General features: G+C 39.9%; 1 protein-coding gene across 5 annotated transcripts; it reads left to right on the forward strand.

The window, feature by feature from the left end:
* The first annotated feature begins 1,058 nt into the window (after positions 1-1,058).
* Positions 1,059-27,253, forward strand: ap2b1 (adaptor related protein complex 2 subunit beta 1). Of its 5 annotated transcripts, none has more exons than XR_004899222.1 (22): positions 1,059-1,200; positions 3,428-3,482; positions 3,572-3,677; positions 4,631-4,766; positions 5,661-5,906; positions 7,547-7,737; positions 8,995-9,216; positions 9,863-9,983; positions 10,822-10,917; positions 11,866-11,981; positions 12,449-12,614; positions 12,782-12,880; positions 13,905-14,164; positions 15,016-15,208; positions 15,948-15,989; positions 17,715-17,867; positions 18,457-18,602; positions 19,960-20,089; positions 20,500-20,584; positions 21,926-22,012; positions 23,028-23,577; positions 24,689-27,253. XR_004899222.1 is itself a non-coding variant. In XM_031307996.2 (22 exons), the coding sequence occupies exons 2-22, from the start codon at positions 3,446-3,448 to the stop codon at positions 24,761-24,763; spliced, it is 2,862 nt and encodes a 953-aa protein (XP_031163856.1). In that variant the 5' UTR covers positions 1,059-1,200; positions 3,428-3,445; the 3' UTR covers positions 24,764-27,253. The 5 variants fall into 5 exon arrangements, 4 of the variants coding, with proteins under 4 accessions (XP_031163856.1, XP_031163859.1, XP_031163857.1 ...); XM_031307996.2 differs by having other exon boundaries at positions 23,423-23,577; XM_031307997.2 differs by having other exon boundaries at positions 1,078-1,200; positions 3,410-3,482; positions 23,423-23,577.
* The last annotated feature ends 334 nt before the right edge of the window (positions 27,254-27,587 follow it).

Genomic DNA, 27,587 nt, shown 5'->3' on the forward strand with positions numbered 1-27,587 from the left:
TCCATCCCTGCAGAAAATAGCCAAATATAATTATTCAGTCATTGTCTGTTTGACCAAGACGGTCACACAGACAGTTCACTGTGGCTATAACCCTCTTCTAGTTTCCTCTCTGTCAGTCAGGACATCACTGTGTGATCCCAACCAAGACTCTTGTGCTAGATTCAATGCTGTGGGAAATTGTGGGTCAGTTACCTGTCACGCCTAAAAATTTAAATATAAAACTCAAATCTCAATATAGATATAGCTCTTCCTGTACACTGATTTATGTAATTGTGTGGACGTAAATGGCAATTGAACTGATTGATCTGCCCACATCATCCAAATTCAGTCGATTATGGGTGGTGTCATTGCCCCTGGTGACCTAGCTGCGTGTGATGTGACCACTGCGCGTATATATCGCAGGCCTAACCATATAGAGTAGCCGTCTATTAAGCATTGGGTCGGTAGAATCTGTCTGTGGCACAACAAATCCTGTTATATTTCAAGGAACCTAAAAAAGAAGGAAATGTCATACGTGATTAGAATTTTGCATTGGTGCCAGACTTTGGTGCCAGTTCTGTTTAAGTTCATGGGACAGTCATGGCAAGTCCCACTACATAACACGTCATATCTATGTTGTTTCACCTTGAAGTGAAACATTTTCACAAAATAAAACACATTAAGTGATGTTGACTGATGTTTTTTTATTTTTTTATTTATTTTTTAGCTAAATGTGCGTGCTTGTTTTCCTTGTTATTGGTCAACATTAAAAAAAAGTACCGGTAAATCCAGATTTTATTTGCCTCAATGAATATATTTATATCTATGTATCTAAGTGATAGAGGTCGCAGATTCATAGAGGCCAATACAATCTGGCGATTAGCCCCACCTCCTGATAATAGGAAACATTATATTAGTCCTCCTGAATATTATTAAATAGCATTAACAGTTTGATTTTCGGGTAGTTATTGAAAACAAATATGCTCTATTACAATTAAAAACATGTAGAATGCTACAGGCTTGGCATCAATGACGTATGTTTTGAAAATGACTTCTATTTTCCTTGGTATGCTATCAACTCAAGAGGGAAGTTGTCTAGTTTCCGATGACAACGAATGTACCACCACAATCCCGATTCTCCATCTTCCTGCAACCAGGCAAGGGACCAACCTGCGTCTTGCACCTTCCGTAACATTCCCTCGCTGATATACACTTAACCAGGTATCTGAAATATTCCACAGTTTAACGTTTCTGTAACGGTGTTGCTATTTGTATGTGGTTTCGTGGCGAGCAGTTAGCTGGGCAGCTCTTCACATTACGTTAACATAGCTCCCTGTCAGCAGCAATGGAAACTGGGCCGCTGATCACTCTTCTGTTTTGATGTCAGATTTAATGTTATAGCACTACAAGACTGGCTGAAAACGCTGGTTACAACACAGCTGATTGGGTTTGTAACGTTAGTTTGTCGTTGTTAAGTAGTTAGCATCGCTAGTCCGGAGGTAACGTTAGCGTTAGCACTGATCAGTTAAACTGGTGCATTTACGTTAACGTTAGCATGCAGCAAGCTAACGTTAGCAAAACTGCTGTGGTTCGAGTTAATTTGAACGTTTGAGGGGGGTCAAACCATATTATATGTCTCAAACCCGGTAATATAACACACCCACGGTCAAACCCATGGATGTATTAAGGGTCAAACCATATTCTATTGGTCAAACCATATTTTCTTATGGGTCAAACCATATTTCTATAGGTCAAACGTTATGACGCCCAGCGCATTATCGAAAATGCCCAAGCTAATGGCTATTTGGTTAACTGTAATCATTTAACAAAGGAATGGATTTGATTAATACATAAGTAAAAGTACTCACTATGCAGAATGGCATATTTCAGGAGAATGTATATATCACTGGATTGTAATTATTGATGATTTAATATGTAAGCATCACTAATGTTGCAGCTGGTGTCACTATCTATTGATCGATTTGTATTTCCATTAATCACCTGAATCTGCAAAGTAAGTAGTAACTAATGTGGTAATATGGTATAATATAGTATTTCCATAAAATGGAAATACTCAAGTAAAGTACAAGTACCTCAGAATTGTACTTAATAGTGCTTGAAAAAAAAATCCTAAATCTGACTGTGAGCAACTGCAACTTAACAATTTCCCTGAAGGGATCAATAATGTATTCTGATTTATGTGCTGCTATAATAACAGCCTCCACTCCTTTGGGAAGGATTTTCACAATATTGTGGAACCTGCTGGGGATTAATTGCTCCCACTCAGCTTCAACAGCGTTAGTGAGGTCAGGAACTGATGTTGGGTGGAAAGGCCTTGGATGGGGCTGAGGTCAGGGCTCTGTGCAGGCTAGTTAGGTTCTTCCACAAATCCAGCCTCAATCCAATTTGAATCTGTATACTAATAGATAGATAGATAGATAGATAGATAGATACTTTATTGATCCCCAAGGGGGAAATTCAAGGTCCCAGTAGCTTAAAGACATCACACACAACATACACATACATCATAAACAGGATGATAAAATAACAAATCCACATGAATAATATGGACAATAAAAGAAAAGATATTAAATAACAAATCCACATGAATGTACTAAGGGATGTATAAGCATGAGACGCTTGCAGTGACAGGGCAGGGACTGACCCTTCAGTATGCATGGTAAGGTTCTCTATGAGAGTGGGTGTCATGGTGATAGTGCAAATAAGTCCAATAGTGCAAGAATAAAATCTAGAGACCAGCATTAAATATGGACAATATAAGAGAATGATGTAGACAAAGTAATCAAAACTATAGCAGTGCAAGGATAAAGTTTAAAAAAAGACAGCATTAAATATGGGCATTATAAGGGAATAAAGTAGATATACAAATCAACAGTCAATATTAGAGGTTTGAAGTAATAGAGTTACAGCCGTTGTTCAAGTATTAAGTTAGACTTCAGTTCATGCTGGAGGAAGGAAGGAGGGAGGGAGGGGTTGTGCACATGGGCTAATATAGCCAGTAAACGGTGTAAACAGTAAATAGTGGGCCAGTGGACAGTCAGTACATAACTGTTATAGGAGGTAGTGGAAGTGGTGGAGAGGCAGACAGACTATGCAGAGAAGTCTATCTCTCCTCGTCCCTTTAGTGAGGCATTGTAGAGTTGCATCGCCCTGGGGACAAATTTACTTTCTTAATTAGAGATCATATAAAAATGTAAGCCAAATCAGATAACATTGTAGGCAGCACAGATAAACAAAATGACTGAACTTCCTGGAAATATTGTCACACATAATCACAAACCAGATCAGGGTGGAAGAGACAGTAAAAACAAATGGACGTTGAATTATTAAACTTATTGTATGTGGAAAGGGAAACTGTGGGCGCTTAAAGGGTATCATTGATGCAGTTTTTGCTAATGACATGATGCAGTGTGTTTCTTCTGTACAGACTTAAAGGACAACAGTCATGACGGACTCCAAATATTTCACAACAAACAAAAAAGGTGAGTAAGGAAGGAGGTGGTGCTGAACTGTGTCTGGCAGTAAATTCAAACTGTGCAGCTGCCAACACTCACTGTGATTCATCGAACAGGGGAGATCTTCGAACTGAAGGCAGAGCTGAACAATGAGAAGAAGGAGAAGAGAAGAGAGGCAGTAAAGAAGGTCATCGCTGCCATGACAGTTGGCAAAGATGTCAGGTACTTATTTAAATCTAAACTCTTATAGAACTGTCTGGATTTATGTCAACTATCAACCGGGTTTGTCCAGCAAATAAAGGGAGGCCAGACTACAATTGCTCAAGTGTGTTCATCACATACTTATATAGAGCTGCAAATATTAATTGATTAGTTATCAACTATTTAAAAAAATCAAAATATTTGACGATAATTTAAACTATTTTGATAATCGATTAACCGGTTTTCTGACATTTTATAGACCAAACAACTAATCGATTAATCGTGAAAATAATCGACAGATTAATCGACATTAAAAATAATCGTTAGTTGCAGCCCTATACTCAAGTGGTATTATCGTGGTAACTGACAACTGACATCTGCTTATAATTCTTCACTGTCTTGTATCGTATCGTCTTGTATCACTGTGTGAGTATCTGTCGATTCAGTTCCACAGGTGGAGGGCCGACTGCTTTAACCCTCAATTTGCCCTTTTGCACTGCAGGAACTGTAAGTGATAGGAAGTGATACTAAATACAAGGTCCAATAACTCTCATGGCTTGCCGACAGCGCATTCAGTTGTAATTGGTCAAGCAAATTAGTCAATACGGTGGAAACGCAAGGAAGAACCTTGTGCCAAAGCATCACACGGTTCCTAAAAGTGAGAAGGGATGAAAACACAGACGGTGGTGGATGTAGGAATGTAAGGAACGTGGAGAAAACTGTTCGAGGAGCACTTGGAGCTCTGCACATTTTCCCACCTTTTGCCCATCTGGGCAACAAGTCTGAACACTGTTTTGTAAAGTAACACAAATGAGGAAGGTTGAGCTTTCAGATCGTCCGAAACACATCTGAGAGAGTTTATGCCTTTAGGGTGACTTGTTTATCACATTGCTCACGATTTAAACATAAGATGAAAGAAACAGCCTTGAAGCCTCATACTGTAAACTGACGGAGTCCTCTTGCTTTGCTATCAGTTCTTTGTTCCCAGATGTGGTGAACTGCATGCAGACCGACAACCTGGAGCTGAAGAAGTTGGTCTACCTCTACTTAATGAACTACGCCAAGAGCCAGCCTGACATGGCCATCATGGCCGTCAACAGCTTCGTCAAGGCAAGGCCCTGAATGAACTTGATTTGTTTTTTTTTCAACATTTTCCAACTTGGTAATATACTGCCAAGGTATCTGAAACTATGACTACATATACTGTACTGTGCACTTAGGCAGATACATCTAAATAAAAAATGCTGTTTGTTTTTTCCCTGTCCACACTCAGATGAGAAAGCAGCCTTTTTAGATCTATCCATTCTGGACAGCGTTTTTGAAAAGCTCAGTTTTTGGGTAACGAAAAGATGGATTTTCATATTTAGCTGCTGTAGTGTGGACGTGACTGTGACTCCCACAGTTTCCCATCACAGGGTTCCCACAGAAAAGAGTCATCAGAGCTGCAAAGATAAGCCAATATGTGGATTAGCAGAAAGTTTCAATTATTTCTTTAAGTAAAAATGACAATAAAATCAGTGGTTCCAGCTTCTCATACCCCAACATACAACATACCCCCCCGGCATCCATCCATCCATCCATCCATCCATCTTCTTCCGCTTATCCGGTAACGGGTCGCGGGGGTAGCAGCTCCAGCAGGGGACCCCAAACTTCCCCCCCGGCACAGTAACAATATTCCAGGCTATCATTAAACTAGTCTGGACCCAGCGTCTTATCCATCCCCCTTAGGATTGACCCATCTATCAGAACCTGGGTCCCTGCAATCCGACATAGGTCATCATGTATCCCCGTCCAAAATTCCTGGACCTTATCACAGGACCATAGGATATGAAGTAATTGGCCGTCCTCTGTGAAAACCATGTTGGGTACTGCTATCAGATGTTAATCAGCTGGAAGTTTGTAATACATACACAAAAGGATACATTTAAGGTCTTAGATTTGCTCTGACTTAGTCATAGAAAGTTATGGAATTTCCCTCACAACTGCCTTTCTTGTCTCCTCCAGGACTGTGAGGACCCCAACCCTCTGATCCGGGCTCTGGCCGTCCGTACCATGGGCTGCATCCGGGTGGACAAGATCACAGAGTACCTGTGTGAGCCGCTGAGGAAGTGCCTGAAGGATGAGGACCCATACGTCAGGAAGACGGCGGCTGTTTGTGTGGCTAAACTTCATGACATCAACGCCCAGATGGTGGAGGACCAGGGATTCCTGGACTCCCTGAGAGATCTCATTGCTGACTCCAATCCCATGGTAGGGTGTTGGTTCTTTTCAACCTGAGTCTTGTTTTCGTACGTTTTGACTTCATGCACAAACAGCCATGGACCGACCAAGTTTGATAAAAATGTATGTCATGTATATCTGTTGTTCAATGTCCAACACAACCCAGAGGAACAGCTTGTGTGCATTTTCTGCGGGTATCCGTTGTTTCCCGATACCCACTCTGTTTTTTCCCCCAAGTAAAATGTACATGCAACAGAGGCAGGTGGTAAAATCTAGGTTCACAGTACATTACAGTATACATCAATAGCTGGATACATGTTTTACCCAATGCGGTCTGCACCGAGCTTAAGTTGGAATCAAGCAAAAAGCAATTGCAACATTTTAAAAGTGTGATCTGAGTTAACAGTGATAAACAATAATAGCAAATCTGCCCACGTTGTTTCTCTAAAGCTGCATTAATTGTAGAGCTGCAAAGATGAATCGATTAGTTGTCAACTAATTAATGAATCGGCAACTACTTAGATAATCAATTAATCAGTTTGAGTCATTTTTTATGAAATTTTTTTTTTTAAATTCTCTGATTCCAGCTTCTGAAATGTGAATATTTACTAGTTTCTTCTCTCCTCTGTGACAGTAAACTGAATATATTTGAGTTGTGGACAAAACAAGACATTTGAGGACGTTGTCTTGGGCTTTGGAAAACATTGATTTTCTGACATTTTATAGACATAACAACTAATTGATTAATCAAGAAAATCAACAGATTAATCGACTGTGAAAAAAGTTTGATGTTATGGATTGTAGCTTCAACTTTCATAACTCCATTTTTAATTGTGATGTAGGAAATGTTTCTACTGTTAGAGTTTGCCTAAGTTTTATTGTGATTATAGTGATGAGCAGTAACCCTTAAAGTGGCTATATGTAACTTTCAGTTTGTGTTGATTCTAGCTGCCGCTTTGGACAAAAGTGGTAGTGTTTTTACCAAACCTGCTGTCGTAAAGGTCTTTTCTTTATGGAGCTGTATTACCCCACTGAGTAAGCGTTACAGGGAGGTCATACAGTTGCGATGAATGTTTTGCTCAGACAGAAAATCATTCATTTACAATAAAAGAATAAGTTACAGATGCATCGTTGCATTTCCAGTGTTGCATACGGTAACTTAGCCTACTTTGGATGTATGGTGAGCTAAACCGGGTATTGTCTCCATCTGTTGATAGCCCGATTGAGTGTGACTTGCGTTATTGCCATTTGTCTTTCCCTTTCCCTTTTAGCTTTTAGTTCTTCATTTAATTTCCTTCTTTTCTGTGATGGTCCTGCCCCAGTATTAGCCATAACTATAAGAGAGAACTTCTAAAATAACATTCAAATATGTTACTGTAAAAATTATGTTACTGTAGCGCCGTCTACCTGCCGCAAATCATTCTGTGACTCCGCGAGAAAAATGAAACCCGGGAGGAGGCCTTACTAAAAACTATATAAAAACGGCGTTCTTTTGTTAGTCTCGTTTGCTGTTACAGGTCATTCTATTGTATGAAAAATGACAGAGCTTCAGAAAAATGTAAAAGTTACATATAGTCACTTTAAAGAAATGTTGATATACAGTGAAGTTGTTGATGAGTCCAAATAGCATAATAGCTACAGAGTTATCACTAAACACCTCCGTCCTTTAGGTTGTGGCCAACGCAGTCGCTGCCCTGTCTGAGATCAGCGAGTCTCACCCCAACAGCAACCTCCTGGACCTCAATCCACAGAACATCAACAAGCTGCTGACGGCCCTCAACGAGTGCACGGAGTGGGGACAGATCTTCATCCTGGACTGCTTGTCCAACTACAACCCCAAGGATGAGCGCGAGGCCCAAAGGTAGCAATCGCTCCTACTTAAGTATGGAATGTAGGCTTGTGCCGATTGGCCGTCATATCGACTATTGACTTTTAATTTTTTTTAAATTTTTTTTTTTTACTCTTTTTTTATTTAAACTTCACAAAACCAAACATACACCATACACATGTTATGCCTTCATTAGATAGTGTCAGTAGAGAGATGAAAGGAAATGAGGGAGCGAGAGATGCGACTGAAGTCTCCAGCCAGACTCCAAACATGGACGTTGTGGTTCATGGTCAACCCCTAAACTCCGGGAGTCCCTCAAAAATGAACATAGGCTATTAAGTATTTAAAAGGGAAAATATTTTACATGTTGTAGTTTACTAGTTCATTTCTGATACTAAAGAATAGGGATGTAACGATGCATCGTGAATCGGTTAAAAATTGATTTAAATGTGTAAAGATTACAACCGGTTTAGATAAAAAATGAACCGCAATGCAATTTTTAAACAGCCCAGGGCATGACGCTAGCTAACATTACACAGCAGGTTAGTAACATTAGCTGGCTTCAACACGGTTAAAATGCTGACAGCTAAATGGTGTAAAGTGTGACTGTATTTCACTGGAAAGGTTTCCAACACCGGGAAGTAACGTTACAACAGTCTGCAGCTAAAGACACAGAGGAGACTCGCTTGTGACTAGCTTTGAGACAGCGTGGACACTGCCGCTGTAAACAACAGAGACGGGACTTGTGTTGCGTTCAGTTGTTGTTGTAAAATACCCTTCTGCCATCTAGTGTTTCTTCTTTTTGTCGTTTAACAGCAAATTACTGGTAATAATAATTGTTCTTATAACTTATTGTTTTGACATTTTAAATACATCATTTAAATGTAACCATATGGCCTCAGCAATAAACAAGCCTTTCTTTAATTTTTTATTCATTTTTTGTTATATAAGATAAAATATTATTTCATTTGTTTTTGATTAAAGGACACATCTGCTGTTTTGCACAGTTTATATAAATAAAGGAATATTTTTCAGTCATTTCATTCTGTTGAAAAAAATCGTATCGTGAACTTCAGATCGTGAATCATATTGAATCGTGAGATAGGTGTATCGTTACATCCCTACTAAAGAAGAATGATGAAATGTAAAACTAAGAGCAGACATAAGACCAATACACACCCTACACCACTTTCTCTTTTTAAACGATGACACTCGTACTTCAGATTCAGATTGTTACCCTCCACGTCCCTTACTGACTCTCACCTTCTCTTTCCTCCCTCCCTTTAAAAGCATCTGTGAGCGCGTCACTCCCCGGCTGTCTCACGCCAACTCCGCAGTGGTGCTGTCAGCTGTCAAGGTGCTGATGAAGTTCTTGGAGCTGTTGCCCAAGGACTCAGACTACTACAACACCTTGCTGAAGAAGTTATCCCCGCCGCTGGTCACCTTACTCTCCGGAGAGCCTGAGGTCCAGTACGTGGCTCTGAGGAACATCAACCTCATTGTCCAGAAAAGGTGCGTGGTCACAAACCGCAGAAGCTGGGTTGTTTTCTCTGCTGCAGTCGACTCCATGTTGCTGCTGCTGCCCATGATATACTGTGTTGCTATCTTAAAAATTCATTAAAGATGATTCATAAAAAAATCATTAACCAGTGGATTCAGCTGTGTGGGGATTTCCTGGTCCTACAGCTGAATAAAAGCTCTGCTAATCGGCATTTCTTTAAAAAAATTTCTGTCAAATACTCACACACTCCTGTCAAGCTTCTGGAAGCTGTTGGTCTTCGGAACGATTTTCTCTGACTGTTAGCATGTTCAGGCTGTTGTTTTGGGCTCACTGCTTTCTAACATAATATTATTTTAGTGTAACTGGGCTATCTAGACTCTCAGCAGTTGAAGCGTTGCTAGCCTAGCAGCATGAGGGCTACAAACAACCCATAATACAACCTACAGTATGAGCCAGTAGTGCTCCACTCAAAGGGAACATCTGCTGTTGTAAATGTGTGTAAGCGTCTCGTCTTTGAATAGAAAATGATTTTTTTTTTTTTCAGATGTAATTTTGACAGACAAAACATTGTCATATATTCGGGCTTCCTCTATGACATGTTTCTTTCGGATCAGGTCTTCCCACTGTCTGATGTGTAATGTGTTGCATTGTGTGCAGGCCTGAGATCCTGAAGCAGGAGATCAAGGTGTTCTTTGTCAAGTACAACGACCCTATCTATGTGAAACTGGAGAAACTGGACATCATGATCCGCTTGGCCTCTCAGGCCAACATTGCCCAGGTACCAATATAGGAAACAACTACATAGGGACTTTGTTGGGAGGATACTTTTGCTACATAAGGGTTTGCTCTCTTTAACAATTATGTTTTATAGTAGCAAATGTAATGTTATGTCTACATGATTGGAGGGAGTGAAATATAATGAATTTCAAGATGGTATTTGGTCTTTTAGGGCTCAAAAGAACCAATATGGGATTTTCATCATTGTGCCTTTTGTATACATTCCACTACGTGTACGGAATTGAAGTAAACTACATAAATATATTAAAGCTTTAGTGCGTAACTTTTTGATATTAATGAACGTCCGTTACATTCAAGCCATTACCAAATGAGTTGCTGCATAGCTAATTAAGACTGTCAGCTCCACACAACTCTCTCTGTATTTCTCAGTATGACTATGTTCAGAAGATTGGGGCGTCTGGTGACTTCCCCGCGCAGAAACTCGAGTAAAGATAATTACCTCTTCTGAAGAGTCCATCATGTGTTTTTTTAATCCTCCGTGTCCTCCTTGGCTACTAGCAACTGCGTGGAGGAGGGGTGTGGTGCGATCACTGAAGCCTTGTATCATGTGGACGCGCCAACAGTTTTGTTGTCATTACTTAGAATACCTCATGGGGGCGACAGAAACTACACACTATAGCTTTAACCTTTTTTTGTTCAAATCATGTCCATTGTTAATAGAAGATTGAGTGTAGTTTTAATAAAAACATCAAACTGGAACAAAATCAAATAAATTGAATCACAACTGGGGGAAAAAAGCTGTTAAATATGTGTGTGTGGCATTGTATTGTGTACACATGCGGTACATTTCACTGCCGTTCTTTCTTTCTCTCTCATAGGTGCTGGCTGAACTGAAGGAATACGCCACCGAGGTGGATGTTGACTTTGTGCGCAAGGCTGTACGAGCCATCGGACGCTGCGCCATCAAAGTGGAGGTAAGAAATGCATAGTACTTCATTGTGATAGTAGTAATATCAGAATACAGGTGAAGTAGCTCACTCACTAATCAGAGAGTAAAAGAATAAGTAATTCATAACTCAGTGAATGATTTATGTGTCTCCTCGATGGCGAGAGCTTTGCCTGTCTCTTCGCCGTGTGGTTGTTGAAGAGTTGATTCTACCTGTCGTTTTGGGGTCGCAATTGAAAAACATAAATTATGGCTTTAAAGCTACAATGAATCAATCATGGTTAGCGCTTGTCTGTACTGTACATTCTCGCGACAAGGCAAGAAAAACACTCCAGTCATCCGTACTCTGCTATTCAGAAATATTAATAAGTTTTGTCTCCTCTGTCCTGATTGATAGTGCCAGTGCCCTCTGATCATATTACATTTATCCGGTTGTGACGTTTGTAGTGCAGATTTAGAGCATCTAGACTTTTTTACATAACATTTTAGCTTTAGTTTAGAGCTGCAGAGACTAATCGATTAGTTGTCAACTATTAAATTAATTGGCAACTATTTTGATAATCGGTTAATTGGTTTGGGTCATTTTTTTTTATTCCAGCTCCTTAAAAGTGAATATTTTCTAGTTTCTTCACTTCTCTGTGATAGTAAACTGAATATCTTTTGAGTTGTGGACAAAACAAGACATGTGAGCACGTCATCTTGAGCTTTGGGACATTTTATAGACCAAACAACTAATCGATTAATCCAGAAATGAATCGACAGATGAATCGACAATGAAATGAATCGTTAGTTGCAGCCCTACTGTAAGTTTGATGTTATGGATTGTAGCTTGAACTTTCATAACCCACTTTAGTTGACTGATTCCTTCTCCAATCTCTTCTGCGTGTAGCAATACTTCGAGCCACAGCAAACAAATTGCAATGACAAGTCATGTTATGAGTCGTGATGAACTTTTACTGTCCTGTTCCCCCTTCAGCAATCAGCTGAGCGCTGTGTCAGCACCCTGCTGGACCTGATCCAGACCAAGGTCAACTACGTGGTTCAGGAGGCTATTGTGGTCATCAGGGACATCTTCCGCAAGTACCCCAACAAGTATGTCTCCCACTGAACCCTGTACACCTCAAATCATTTTTTCCCCTAAGATGTTTCTGTCATTTTAAGTTTTTCTGATCACTCTGTTTGTTCAAGTGTTCATTTTTTTTTGATAAGTTTAGTTTTATTTAGTTATTTGATACAATAAAAACGGTGTAAAACGTCATAATTGACAGCTGAGATTGACTCGTGAGATTGGTCGGGCGGATGTATGGGCGGGACCTCGATAGCGCGGCTCATCCGCGTCTCTGGCTCCAAAATTACAAGATGGTGGCGCCCGTATCCGGGATATTTTGGCTTCACTTTTGTACAGTGGGAGGAACCATCCATCTATTTTTTTTTTTTTTTATACACAGTCTATGTTTTTTGACCAGCAATCAGATTTACAGCACTCATAAAGATGCTGACCTCTATATGCCTGCAGTAAAGTTTCATTCTGACCGTTGAGATACTGTTGTGTTCTTCAGGTATGAAAGCATCATTGCCACACTGTGTGAGAATCTGGACTCTCTGGATGAGCCCGATGCCCGTGCTGCCATGATCTGGATTGTTGGCGAGTACGCCGAGAGGATCGACAACGCTGACGAGTTGCTGGAGAGCTTCCTCGAGGGCTTCCACGATGAGAGCACCCAGGTGGGTCCATTCATTTTACCAGCAATTAAAAAAATTCAAGAAATGGACTTTTGGAGGCATTGTAACACTGAAAATATAGTAATATAACTGATTTAATATTATAATAAAAATGTGCCAGAATATAAAATAAAAAATATAATAGTAATATATATATAATTGATTTACAGGTCCAGCTCACTCTTCTGACTGCCATTGTCAAGCTGTTCCTTAAGAAGCCGTCAGAGACTCAGGAGTTGGTACAGCAGGTCCTCAGCCTGGCCACTCAGGTGAGTGTATGATTTATTTATTTACTGCTGGATAATGTTGCATGTTTTCTTTTCTGCTCTGGGTTGTTTGCATTTCTTTAAACCAATCACAAACGTCTTAGGCGGCCCTAATCCGGATGCAGCGACGCTGGCTCTGCAAAACAGAGTCGGGAAGGAACTTGTTTTGGTGGAACATTTGCATCCTGCAAAAGAAAACGCCAAATAAAATATTAAATGAAGTTAACTGTTCACACAATACAGTAAGGTGAGCTATTAAATTAGCTGGATACATGGTTAAACATCATTTGCTCTTACCAGTGTGTGTACTTTATCGACAATGATCCCACCAGTCGGTCCCAAAACCTCCCAGTTAGAGAGCGTAAACATTTTCTTTGTAAATCTTAAATAATAATAATTTATACTTTATTAATCCCGCAAGGGATATTACAATGTTTTCACTCTGTTGGTAGAATACACATTACACACACATGCTCAGTACCTATACATGCACTAATGGAGAGATGTCGATGGACAGGTGCCCCAAGCATTTGGGGGTTCAGTGCCTTGCTCTAGAGCCCAGGAGGTGAATTGGCATCTCTCCAGTAACCAGTCCACCACCACCATACTTTGGTCCGTATGGGGACTTGAACCAGCGCCCTCCGGTTCCCAACCTAACTCCCTACTGACTGAGCTACTGTCACCCCAAATTCAATCACTTACTGAAAGAACCAAACAGGCCTGCCTCGTTGCACAATCCACATTTTATTTCAAACTTGCCATTTTCAGCCGGCTAGCTCGAAGTTTGTTGTTGTTTTCCGTAGCGAACAGAGTTTGCGAACGGCAACACGCAGAGAGCGGAAGGTGAGGGACAGAGCCTGACATGCCGCCGGATGTCAGGCTTTATCCTGAAAATGCACTTCCGTTGATCCCGACTACTACTATTGTAACAGCTAGTCCACCTGTAAGATCTAATTACTAAGCTAAATAAATGAGTAAAGTAAATGTAGTTTACAGCACGTGTGTTTCTCTCTCTGCTCCTCTGCAGGACTCTGACAACCCTGACCTGCGTGACAGGGGCTACATTTACTGGCGCCTGTTGTCCACCGACCCTGTGACTGCCAAGGAGGTGGTGTTGTCAGAAAAGCCCCTGATCTCAGAGGAGACAGACCTGATTGAGCCCACCCTACTGGACGAGCTCATCTGCCACATTGGCTCCCTGGCCTCTGTCTATCACAAACCTCCCAGCGCCTTCGTCGAGGGCAGTCACGGAATCCACCGGAAACACCTTCCTGTGCAGCACAGCAGGTCAGTATAAAGGCATTTTTGCTCATCAGCCTTCTCATTATTCGTAAACATCGTCATGCAGCTATATTACTAAACAAATATGTCATGTATGTGACAGTTGAGAAGGCAACACAAAGACAAACATGCTGTATATGTGCCCAAACACCAGTTTAGATCTCTGTGTCATTTTTAGGCTCTTGAGCACTGTTGCATGGCCTAAAATCATTAGCTGTAGCATCAAGTTGGGAATGTAGTCTACCATACAATATATGTAGACTCAGAACACTCCAGTCCGTATTTCACAGTACATTTTATGTTTTACAAAATGTTCTAGAGAACAGGGAATTGCCCAACACCCTGAACACATACAGTATCTCACTGGTATTTAAAAAGATCCAGTGCTGTTTACTGACAGGAAATTGTGGATAATAGGTTTCACTTAGTCAGTGAATGTCCACAGTCTGACTGAACTTGGCTTGTCTCGTCTTGTTTAATAATAATTAAAAAAAGAAAAAGGCCAAAAATGACTTTCGAATAAAAGAACACATATATTGAATATATTAAAAATTTCTGTTTTTGCGCATTATGGGGCATAAGAGGGCAAACCAATCCAACGGGAGCACAACGATGTAGCACAAGGGGACAAAATGTACCAAACAACATGAGAACAACCTGCAGTGCTTTGCAGAATGGTGTTCCTGGCCTCGGTTTGAACGTGTCTTTAAAGACACCATCAAATAGACACTTTAAAGTTGTATCCCTTAAGATCTTCATAATATTAAACCCACATTTTTGGAAGTATTTGTGCCTTTTTTTAGCCATACCAGTTAATCTCAAACCCTTAACAGTACTACTGTTTTCTCCTGTGATAGCATTGATACAGGTGAGAGCCCAGTGAGCAGCGGGCCAGCAGCTGCCATGGACCAGCCACATGTGATCCCCAGCCAGGGTGACCTGCTGGGTGACCTGCTGAACCTGGACCTGGGCCCTCCAGTCAATGTGCCCCAGGTCTCCTCCATGCAGATGGGGGCAGTGGACCTTCTGGGAGGAGGCCTGGACAGTTTGGTGAGCTTGTACACACGCACACGCACACACGCACACGCACACGCACACTCTCTCACACACACACACACACACACACACATTGATAGGTTGATTACATCCGCTTACACCACAGAATCTCTGCAGCCGTAATTAAATGCATTGTTTTATATTTATATATTAATATATTTTATATATTTATATTTTTAGAAAGCGGTTTATGCCAAAGTTTTGGCTTGCATGTACTCATCGCTCAAGACTTTTAATCTTATAACAGTCAATATCTTATTTTCAAATGAAATTTTACTGAAACGATGTACTCAGGGTTATAATGTTCATGTAAGTATGCTTGTAATTAAAATTGCTCAATGATTTTAGCTCTGTAAACTAAAAATATACCTCTCAAATATTTTTGAAATGTTTTAAAATCCTGAATACATTAGGTACATTAACATGTAATGAACATGATTGTTTTTCCAACAAAGCTACATTAAACCTTGTATTTTTCCTCTGTTGATGGTCACTTTTCCACTTCTTTAAGCTGCTGGAATAACTGGACTCCTTCGTAACCTTCTGGCACATTTTGAAGTCTTGTTTTAATGTCTAACATACCATGCCGAGTTGCTATTTTCCCAGAAAGTAAGGGGTTCCTCTTGATGGGCTGCGGTTGCTAAGAAAGTCTCTGTCTCTGTCTTTGTTTGTGTGTTTGGTTTGTGTGTGATGTTTGGATGCTGTCTTTGGGGGCCTCTCTTCTCTCCTGTAGCTGGGGGGAGACCTGGGCGGCGGTGTTGGGGGAAGTCCAGCAGTAAGTCAAGCCCTTCTGTTTGGCAGTCTGCCTGTCTGCATGCTCGCTGAATTTAACCCACCACACTCTCACACCAACTTCTTCAACTTTTCACCAAGTTTTTTTTTTTTTTAACTTGGCTTCTCTGTCTCCCACACTTTATATATTTTCGGTTAGAAGACCACGCTGATGTTTTGCATGTTTTAGCCCATTTTCTGTCCTGAAAAAAATGCACTCATTTTGGTGTGGACATGCCTTCAATAAGCCATCAATAAACCTGCTACAATCGATGATTGACAGTTCTCACTCAGATATCAATACAAACTTTTTTATTTTGTTTTCGGGTTATGCCCGTGATCGCGATATCTCAGGAACCCCTGGAGACACATTTTGCACAAACTTCCTCTTGGACTCAAGGATGATGATTAGATTTAGTAGGTCAAAGGTAAAGCTCACTGTGACCTCAAATATCACATTTTTACGCCATAACTAAAGAATTCATACGCTAATTATGACAACATTTCACACAGATGTCTAATAGGATAAGATGATGAAGTGACATTTATTCCCAAAAGGCCAAAGGTCAACTTCACTCTGACATCATTATGATCTGGCATTTTTTTTTAGCCATTATTCGCCATTTACATGGGTTATTGGAGTGGAGATTGCGAGCATATTTCACATTTGTTCGGATACTGAATCAGTGACACTAATCTTGGGTTTCCACCTTGAAACTGTGGTGATCGTATAGATCTCCTGTGCTGCCAGGTTGAAGATGTGTTTGAAGTAGGGATGCTAATTTTGATTTTTATTCTGAGCGATAGCCGACTCTCGTTAACGGATTATTAACCGTTAACCGACAGCAGGCAACTGAGTCCCAGTTCATCCTTCCACAAGGCTCGTTTGTTCAACTGATTGTATTAATCAGTCAAAATTCTTACTGTCAATTAATGGTTAAATTATTAACATCCCTTGTGTGAAGCATCCATGTTTTGCCAGAAATACGCTTAATACCTTTTATTAAAATCCTTCAAAGTCTTCACTACATATATTATTATGAGTCTGGCCAGACATGGACGTAAACTGCAGCTTGACTGGTTGGTGGAGGCGTACAACTGCCAGGTGGTAATTCTAGTTACATCTGAATGAATGAACAAACCTGTCACTCAGCTGTAACAGAGTTGCTTGCATGATGTTTTTTCCCATCCATGCAATTTACTTCTTTCTATGTATACTTACATGCTGACGACTTTCTAAACTACAGTAGTTTAGTAGTTTTCTTTCTGCCTATTGAGTTACATTCTTCACTGCAAAATTACTTGAGTGAAATAATCCATCCCAGTGAACTTCAGGTCAGCTTTTATTGTTGTTATTTTTGTAAACTGATCTGAAAAGTTTGCAGTTATAACCCTCAAAAATGTAAAACAATCGTATGATTAGGACAGTGGTCATTATTTTCATTGTAGCTTTGTAATTAATGGGCTAAAACACACAAACCAAATGTAGGCTCCTTGAAATTTACCTCACATTTCACACTTTCACACTCTGTCATAAGAGCTTTGGCTTACGCTTGCTGTAGTTTTTTTTAAATTATTGTTTCTTCCTTTTGGCATGACTTAAGATTGTCTGTGTGCTTCTCTTTGTAGGTTTAATATAGCAAATTGTCAAGTTGCCAGTGATGCATACTACAATTTTGGTAACTTAGATTGTGTGTTGTGTGTGTGTTTTTTGTTGTGATTGCTTTAGGTGGGACAGAACTTCATCCCCTCATCTGTCCCCAGTACTTTTGCTCCGTCACCTACACCAGCTCCTCAAGCTGTCAGCAGTGGCCTTAGCGACTTGTTTGAGCTTTCCACAGGCATGGCCAACACCACTGGAGGCTATATTGCCCCAAAAGCCGTGAGTTCACACATCTTCAGAATTCACTTGAATAATATAATAGCACACATTCAGTCTGTTACAGATGCATTGCTCGCAATAAATTACAAAGCTACAAAGTAATGTGAGACCTTTCACAGTCGGGCAGCGTTACATGTGGTTTAAAAGTATAATAAATACACTACCGTTCAAAAGTTATGAATCATCTGTTATATTGATGGTTTTCTTCTTTCCTTCAATAATAACTATTATAACAGAGATAAAAACATTATAATTCAGACACTAAATGTATTATTTACACTTGAAATAGTTTGGGCCCCAAAAAGAAGAAGAATAAAAATGGTTGAAACTTCCATTTAGTGGATGTCCCCACAGTGTTGCATGATGGGAGAACACTGTTGGAATTTGGATGTTGAATTAGTTTTCCAGTCCAGAAAAGCATAAGTGACCCTCGATCATTATTGAAGCCCAACGGTGCTAACCTTTTGTTTCTATTGTGAAGTTTGAAGAAGAGCTTTGCTTAAGCAACATGTTGCTGGAGATTACAAACTTTTGAGCTGCAGTTTATATGCTATCTGTAGAATTGATTACACTGGTACTGTTGTCCCAGGTGTGGCTGCCTGCAGTGAAAGCCAAGGGACTGGAGATCTCTGGAACCTTCTCTCGCCGCCAGGGCCACATGTACATGGACATGACCTTCACCAACAAGGCCCTGCAACACATGACCGACTTCGCTGTCCAGTTCAACAAGAACAGGTCAGTGAGATGACGCACAGAAAAACTCGGGTTAGACTACATTATAACTAATCTAACGCGCCAAATGGTTTGTTGCACAGAACCATCTGACAATTGGACAATTGGAAACTGTTTGGAAAAGGGCAGGCACTTTCAAAAAAATACCTGGCAGGTGATTGGATGAACCATCTGTCTTTCACGTCTGCCATTGTTGTTTTGAACCAACAGTAGGGTTGGGTACTATTCACATTTCTACCGGTACCTGAAATTCGGTTCCGGTGCCTAACGGTACCTTTTTTTCCCTCTGTAATAACAAAAAATGTATGTCATTTATAAAAATAATTGCAAACCTGTTTATCCTATTTACAGTTTACACACAAAAAAAAAAACGCCTCCCTCTCCCCTCCCAAACCCGTACTACAACCTATCAAATCAAATAATTATGCATTCTTACACTGCACTGTAACTTTTATTCTTGTAGTTGTATCTTATTCTATTTTTTGTTTTTATTTTCTATCTCTTCTTATGTTAAGCTCTTTGAATTGCCTTGTTGCTGAAATGTGCTGTAGAAATAAAGTTGCCTTGCTTTACAACCTCCAGCCTGTCAGTCAGTCACCAGGGCATAGAAAACACTGGTGTGCCTGCCTGTCTCAAAGGAAGTGTAACGTTAATTCCACTGCGACCTCTTTTGGCCCGCCATTATATGACATTGCAGCAAACAGTGTCTGTGTGAAGCTTTGAAAAGTGTAACCGCACTTTCAACCGCTTCACCGGCATTGCCGTGACTCACTGTGACTTAAACAAACTGCCGAGGTGACGTAATTTCGCTCCGTCCACAACTCTGCGTATGTGTCAGAGCTGAGCCCTGCTCTCTGTCACACATGCAGGAAGGACAGATAAGCTTGCGCTTACGTGGCCTCAGGTACCGGAATTTGGCACCGTTTGATTTAACGTGAATCAGTCCTCGGTAGTACCGACAAAATTCGGTCGGTACCCAAAAAGGATTGAGTTTGCTACCACGACCAGTCGCGGCCGTCACCCACACCTTAACCACGCCCGTAGCTGTCAGTAGCTCCTCACTGGACGCTGATTGGTTTATTAAGCCGTTAGTTCAGACACAAACGCGTTAGGTTGGTGCCTGACATGATGTATTTCTTGCGTGATCTCGTGATACCGCGAGAATCCAGCTACCGTGCAGGGTAACAATATACTGTAACTACCATCAATCAACATCTCTCTGAAACAGTAGAGCTGCTTTATTAGACTTTAAGCAAGGTGTACCTCATGAATTGGCAACTGAGTGTACATACAGTATTATAGCTGAATACATGTACTGAATGCCACCCATGTTTGATTTTCGTTTGTTTCCTACATGTAGTTTTGGGATGATCCCTACCAGTCCTCTGCCCGTTCACACTCCGCTGATGCCCAGCCAGACTATCGAGGTGTCTCTGCCTATCAACACCATTGGGCCAGTCATGAAGATGGACCCACTCAATAATCTGCAGGTACAGAAGCACTCACTCACCAGACATTTGAACAGCAGTGCAACACATTTAAAAAGGTAGAGACTAAGGCTGCAACTAACGAAGCCATTAACTGATTATCAAAACAGTTGGCGATTAATTTAATAGTTGATAACTTAACGATGAATCGACTAATCAAGTCCGCCTTTAAACAGTGTCTGCGGCTGACCATTACTTGTTCTTTTTGTGTCTTGTGTCTTTCTGCAATGTTTTTCAGAGCATGTTATGTAGTTTCTGTTGTCACATGAAGTAATATGACGATAATTTAAACCCCAGCTCATCTCAGCCGTAGAGAACAAGCATGACGAGCAGAAGGAGCGTTGGAACATTTCTTGTTAAAGCCAAGTTATCTAACCCCAAACCCACGTCCTCTTTTGTTTCCTCGTGCTCAGGTGGCTGTGAAGAACAGCATCGATGTCTTCTACTTCAGCGTACTCATCCCTCTCAACATATTCTTTGTTGAAGATGGAAAAATGGGTATGATTGTGACGCACAGCTTTATAAAACATCATCACATCTCTCTTCACACCACAAACAATATCTCCCACAATCTTTAAAACAGGGATAAAACATTACTCGGGGAAATGTTTATTTATAGTTATACTCACATTGGATGTGAAATGGTTGTGCAGACTTGCAGAGTTTAAGACACTGACATATTCATGATGGCTTTAAGAGCTATATTTATGAAAACAGAGATTTGAGCAACTTAAAATCTAATTATGTAGGTGAATTTCTGCTGAATCATTAATGTTGAAAATCAAATACACTGAATTTACAGTCCTGAAATATTGAAAAACCATCTGTCTGAGTTGATGTGGTGTAAATTATCCTCTTTAAAATTTAAAACACTCAATTTTAAGTTGTGCAATTTCAAAAATCTATATATTTGGGATGGTCATATTTCAGAGATAAATCCAAGTGACCCAAAAACTATATTCAAATGGCTCAAAAAAAAAATCAAATTCAGACACTAAAATTTAAGATAATGTAATTGAAACTTGAACATCTGGTTATACCAAGATTAAACAATCCATCCTAAATAGAATATATATATATATATATATATATATATATAAGACCTCTGGCCTATTTTAGAACAAGAGCTCTGTAAAAAGAGTCTTTAATGTGCACTTGATGGCTACATACATGCAGTGGTGGAATGTAACTAAGTACATTTACTCAAGTGCTGTACTTAAGTACAAATTTGAACTACTTGGACTTTACTTGAGTCTTTTCTTTTCATGCCACTTTCTACTTCTACTCCGCTACATTTCAGAGAGAAATATTGTACTTTTTACTCCACTACATTCACCTGACAGCTTCAGTTACTTTACACATTAAGATTTTTTGCATACAAAACACATGTCGTTAATAAAATATGATGCTTTATTATGAATTAAACTACCCAACAATATAACGGCCAAGTCCAGCTGAAATGATGAGCCGATTAAACACACAACTGTTTGGATCGTAAAATGTGAGGATTTTTCTGCATTAACTACTTTTACTTTTAATACTTTTAAGTACATTTTCCTGATGATACTTGCATACTCTTTACTTAAGTAACATTTTCAATGCAGGACTTTTACTTGTAACAGAGTATTTTTACAGTGTGGTATTAGTACTTTTACTTAAGTAAAGGATCTGAATACTTCTTCCACCGCTGCATACATGATATGCTAAAAGACTGGCCTATATTTACTTCCATATGTATCAACAATTCAATAATGTGTAGTGTTTCTCTGTGAGGAAATCAACTCTCAGCTTCCACATCACTTGTGTTGATATACGTTTTGATCCCCCCCCCTTCTTCAGAGCGACAGGTGTTCCTGGCTACCTGGAAAGACATCCCCAATGAAAATGAGCTACAATACCAGATAAAGGAATGCCACCTAAACGCAGGTAGGCATGCTTGTGAATACAGTCGTCTTCAGTTGCACAGCAATGTTTCTAACGTCTGGTTCTTTCAAAACAGATTACAAAATATCTCTGGGGGATAAGTAGAGTTGATCAGTTGTTGAAAGTTGATCTTCTCCATATTATGAGGACCTGTACTTTAATTCAATGCAATTAGAGACTCATCAGTTGTTGTTTTTTTTCTCTGTTAAAACTAATACAAATTGGTAGAAAAAATACTTTTCCATAGGAAATATAGTGCCTTCACTGCTCACATAGGAGTGGTTGTTACTTTCTGTTTAAATGAATTTATAACATTTCTAACTTTTTCATTGCTGCAGTGAAGCTTCATACAAGCACAATCTCAACACTTAGTTCTGGCCTAAATAATTTCCAGATGGACAGAATGGACAGATTTGTTATTTAAAAAAAAGCCAAACCTAATGCAGCAAGTGCATCATCGACATCCACAACCAGTGCAGAGTAAACTTTTCATCTCCAATCCTATCTGTATTTGTGAGAAGTGGCGCTGTCCTGAGTTGAAAGCCTACTTTACGTCTTTATTATAGAGTTAATAGGCGTGTGTTCGTGTCGGCCGCTGTCCATTTCCTAAGGTTCTGAAATGCAAACATTTTTGGACTACTTTTTTTTTAAAGGGCATTCACCCGTGAGCACCCACGGAGGAAAACATAAATCGGCGCCTATATGCTACCATCTACTATAAAGCCTAGAGCTTAGATCTTTTTGCAGTTCTACCGCAGTGTCACTTTAAGTTCCAGGGACGGGCATTGGACGCCAGCAATAGCTATAAATGCTGTGATGCGGTACACATTGGAGATTTGTTGCACACATGTCTATGTAGCAGTATCTGTCCCTGTTCAAATAAACATGAAATGAAAAAAAAAGAAATGTCACGTGTCCCAGCTGTTTTGCCAGCTACAACTCATCCAAAAGACCTCACTCTTCTCTCTGTGTTTTCTTTCTCCTCCCACATGCCTATCTTGGGACATTTCCTCTGTAGGACACTTACAACTCGCCCATAATTGAGCCACTATTATCCTGGCAGCAGGACGGCTAACAACCCATGGTGGTTGTTCTTAGCAGGCCCGGTGTTGTAGAATACCTCGCCAGGTTTACTGCAATCTAAAGGGTTTCCAGTCATAGTTAATTGAAATCCTCTTAGAGCTAATTAACTCCCTGAGTTAAAATTCCCTGATAACCCTTTTGCCAGTAGTAGAGTGTGCATTAGCTCGTGTGTGTACATTAGTGTTAGTGCCTTTAGTGATTACAGCCTCTTGTGTGTGTGTGTGTGTGTGTGTGTGTGTGTGTGTGTGTGTGTGTGTGTGTGTTTCATGTGGTTTCTCTTTGTTCGGTAATTCAGGTGTTAATTACTTGACCTTGGTTCTGGTCTTGCAGACACAGTATCAGGGAAGCTGCAGAATAACAACATCTTCACCATTGCCAAGAGAAACGTAGAAGGCCAGGATATGCTCTACCAGTCCCTCAAGCTAACCAACGGCATCTGGATCTTGGCTGAGCTCCGCATTCAGCCTGGCAACCCCAACTACACGGTAGAGTATTCAACCATTTGCACTCAGCTTTTACTTTTGGGCCTTCGGCTGTGCTAAATGTGTTTGTCTAACGTCCAGTTGTTTGCACATTATCGGTGGAAAAAGTCCAGGTGACATCTTCAAGGTTTACTTTTGGAACTCCAATGCAGGTCAGTCGGTCAGAAAGACATAGAACATAAAATTAAAAGAAGAACTTCAAGGTCTTGAAATCTTTAGGGATTGATTTTAATTGTATTTGACCAAAAGTCTAAACAATAGTATGGGCTTTTCTTTGGTCATTTCTTGCATTTATTGCCCTGGAGTAAAAGACATATCCTGCTGCAAACTTTGAATTTGGATAGATCATTTTTGGATCAAATATTGACTTTTGAATGGTAGTTCAAATTGTGTTGGGCAGCCCTAATGACCCATGAGTTCTCTTGAGAAAGGCACTGACTACAAACTACAGTCGATCATTGCCGTTTACCCCTGTTCTAATCCTGCATTGCTCAACTGTACAGGGAGCTGTTTAAAGACTAGTTTGATTAGGCTCTTAACCCTTGTGTTGTCTTCCCGTCGACCAGCAACTTTTTGTTTATTCTGGGTCAAAATTTTAAATGAAAACTTTTTTTCAACCTTTTGTTGTTCTTTTTCGACACGTCACTGTTTGATGTTTTTGTCGATTTTTTCCCCAGGTCTTTTGTCACTATTTCCGACGTTTTTTTTTCTTTTCTTTTTTCCAGCTTTTTTTAAATGTTATTGTCGATTTTTTCCCCCCCCGCATTTTTCAAGCTTTTTCCAACATTTTTGTTACTTTTTTTCCAACGTTCTTTTGTCACTTTTTATTTTTTTTCAAATGCTATAAAATTAAATAAAACACCTAAATTCAATAAAAGTAGTGAACTGATCCTTTATTTTACCTGTGAAGAGTAATGGTTGTATGGAACCATCCACGTTAGTTTTTTTGACAGTTTGGTTGAAAGAAACCCAAATTTCTGATATGGAAACTTCTTAAAAACGGGACAAATTTGACCCGAGGACAACGGGAGGGTTAAAACAGCATCTTGGTTGTATGTGTGAGTAAAAGGTGTCTCCCATTGTAACTGTGTGTTCCCTCTCCGTTTCCACACAGCTGTCTCTCAAGTGTCGGGCCCCCGAGGTTTCTCAGTACGTCTACCAGACGTACGACGCTGTGCTGAAGAACTGACCAGCTCTCACACTTTGCAACTCGGCTTAATCCTGACAACAAACTGCAGTGTTTTATCCTTTTCTGCCGTCTGCAGCTAACTGCCAAAACAAAGGAACCCAAACAGTAAATGGTACTCAATCATTTGGAACATTGGGTGTATTTTTCCTCTGAAGAGATCAACCAGGCAAATGTTAATACTGGATAAGTTGAACAGTACAAACAATGTTGACGTTTCCTTCGTTTTGGCAGTGGAAAGCTTTACTGAATCCACTTATTCAACTCCCCATTTCAATGTTCACCTCCCAGTGAAACAATGTCTGCCATTCCATCCTTAATTCAGTGTCTCAATGTTGTAAAGATGTGACTGATGGTAAAACTGTCATGAGTGACAACAAATCTCCCCAGTTTCCATGAAGCCGTTGTTTTTTTAAAATTTTGAATGCTGTATGGCTCACACTCCTTTTGGTTTTGATTTATTTTTGATATTGACTTTGCTTCAGTTGCACCTAGAGAATAATACCAGTGTTGATTTGTTCCTTTTTGCCTTTTAATGTGTGTGAAGAGTCCAAACCAACAATGTGATTGTCAGAAGCTACTTACGTCTGTCCTACAGCAGGTTTGCCTCCTGCAGGTTATAGCTTATTTCTAGCGACATGCTGAATTAACAAACATTATAAATCACATTGAGCACATTGAGCAGCATATGCACTCCTGTTTTTTCCTGTCATGACTTTAACACAGCGTCTTGTATTTAATGGCATTACTTACGATTTGTGCAGTGTGTAGATAGAAACTACTTTTTCCTCCGTAAGTATGAAACTGTGCAGTAATTGAAAAAAACTTCAAATGACATTCCAAAACCATTGGAAAAAGAAAAGAGCACCAGGAACTCTAATGTAACTACTAAATCCTGGCATTTTATTGCTGCTTCCCACCTGTGAATTATGTTAGTCACACTTCCCTGCCTGTCTCTTGCCTTTTGTGGTCCATCTGGAGACTCTACATCGCAGGTGATAAAACACAGAAGCAGGTCCCGCAAAGGTCTTAATTACAAACGGCTTTCCATCACCTTTCAGCACGTACTGTCTTTAACACTCCACCTTTTTTTTTTTTTACCTCAGTTGATGTGAATGTCTTAGGAATATTTAGCTTTTTTTCTTTTCTTTGTCTTTTCGATGTTTTAATGCTCAAACTTTTTAAAAGAAATCATAAAAACAGGTGACTAGGATGCACCAGAGCATTCTAAATGCAAAAAGGAATCAATTGTGAAATGCCATGCGAAGAAGCTTCAATGGAACTGTTTTGGCATAAAAGAGCAAATATTTCCGTGATTATAAAGTCATGTTAGAAAGAAAAAAAAAAATACATGCAGTGTGGTGAGGTTTCTGCAGGCTGTTTAAGTGGAGGAACACAAATCGTCAGTAAAACGGACAGTCGAGACGCTTCTGACTGCAAGTAACGCACAGTACATTTCTTGAATTCTTGTTTAAATCGCAAGGTTGCCATTGTTTTCAAATTGAAAGTGTTCACTTATGAGCTTGGAACCACTACACTAACCACAGCAGCTACTGATTATGTGCTCACACACAGCAGTGCCACTGTTTTAAGAACATTTGCTAGTTCCTTTCACATGTCATTCTTTTTGTAATAGCCCCGTTTACTGCAACCACATCGTTTTCACATGGCTTTATGCACCTATATTGTCATTCCTATTTATTGTGCATCTACCTCTGCTGTTTCCTTTTTTAACTGGCTTTATTGTGGCTGTAGCTTCAATTCTGTAATGTGCTTTAAATGGCGTCGCCTTTTCTTTTCATACCAGTGTTGTTTCTGTAATCTTCATGCCATTGTTGTCAAGCCAGTCTAAACCTGTGGCAAGTCAGGCGGACCGATCACACAGGACCAAGCAGTCACGCAAATGAAATGCCAAGCTTGTGTTTTAACACCCTAGTGTCAATATAATCTCCTACTGTTGGCTTTGTGTGTGCTATAGATCATAGGGTGCATACGCCCTAAGGCCCAGAGTTGGGCGAGTAAAGTGTAGTCCAGTGATGGTGTAGTTTATGTAGCTAATACATTAAAATGTTTTGGTATTACCCTGAAAAGGAAATGAAGCCTAACCTCTATCTATTCAACAGAAAAGGTCCTTTCAGCGTAACAGTTGTGTTGGTGACACTATTTTCCTACATGGTAATGTAAAAATACATTTATGTGCCTGCATGAACCCACTGTCCATTTTATCCTTTTTTTTCATTTAGGCTGTGGCTTTGCTCCATTTAAAAATGATTCTCCCATCTTCACGTCTCTGTTGTAGATCTCATGTTTCTTTTTTTTGAGCAGCATTGTCTCCAGCGCTCCCACACATAGAGGTATATCCACAACTTTTGCCAGCAATACAGAAAGTATGGTGAGAGCTATCTTATTCCTAGCATCATTGCTGTAGCCCTGTTGTAAATGATTTGTTATTGTCACAGTACCACATCTTATGTCATTAAAATGTAAAAAAAAAACATGATGCATCACTGTGTGTTCATATCCTACTACTATGATGTTAGGAGAGGTGTGTACTTCTCACTTGGCGGGTGTATTGCTTGGGGGACCCAAGTGCGTGCACTGTCAAATTTGGTGCAAATTGGACACGTGACACGTTGAATATTAAATGATGGAACAGCTCTTTTATTCTTCTTTTTAATAAAAATAAATACTCGATCAGTGGTTCCCAGGGGTCGTTAAGGGGGTTCCAGGGGCTCCCCAGCAAAAGGGAATCATTTTTTTTTACTGTAATTCCATCTATTAGTAACACAATAACAATGTATGACTATTTTGGGCATTGGTTTCAAAC

This window comes from Sander lucioperca, chromosome 13 (genome assembly GCF_008315115.2).
Source record: "Sander lucioperca isolate FBNREF2018 chromosome 13, SLUC_FBN_1.2, whole genome shotgun sequence".
Lineage (NCBI taxonomy): Eukaryota > Metazoa > Chordata > Actinopteri > Perciformes > Percidae > Sander > Sander lucioperca.

Coding starts and splice junctions, on each gene's coding strand:
- ap2b1 (XM_031307996.2), top strand. CDS start 3,446: ATGACGGACTCCAAATATTTCACAACAAACAAAAAAG. Junction 20,585..21,925: donor TGTTGAAGATGGAAAAATGG/GTATGATTGTGA, acceptor CCCCTTCTTCAG/AGCGACAGGTGTTCCTGGCT. Junction 22,013..23,422: donor GGAATGCCACCTAAACGCAG/GTAGGCATGCTT, acceptor CTGGTCTTGCAG/ACACAGTATCAGGGAAGCTG.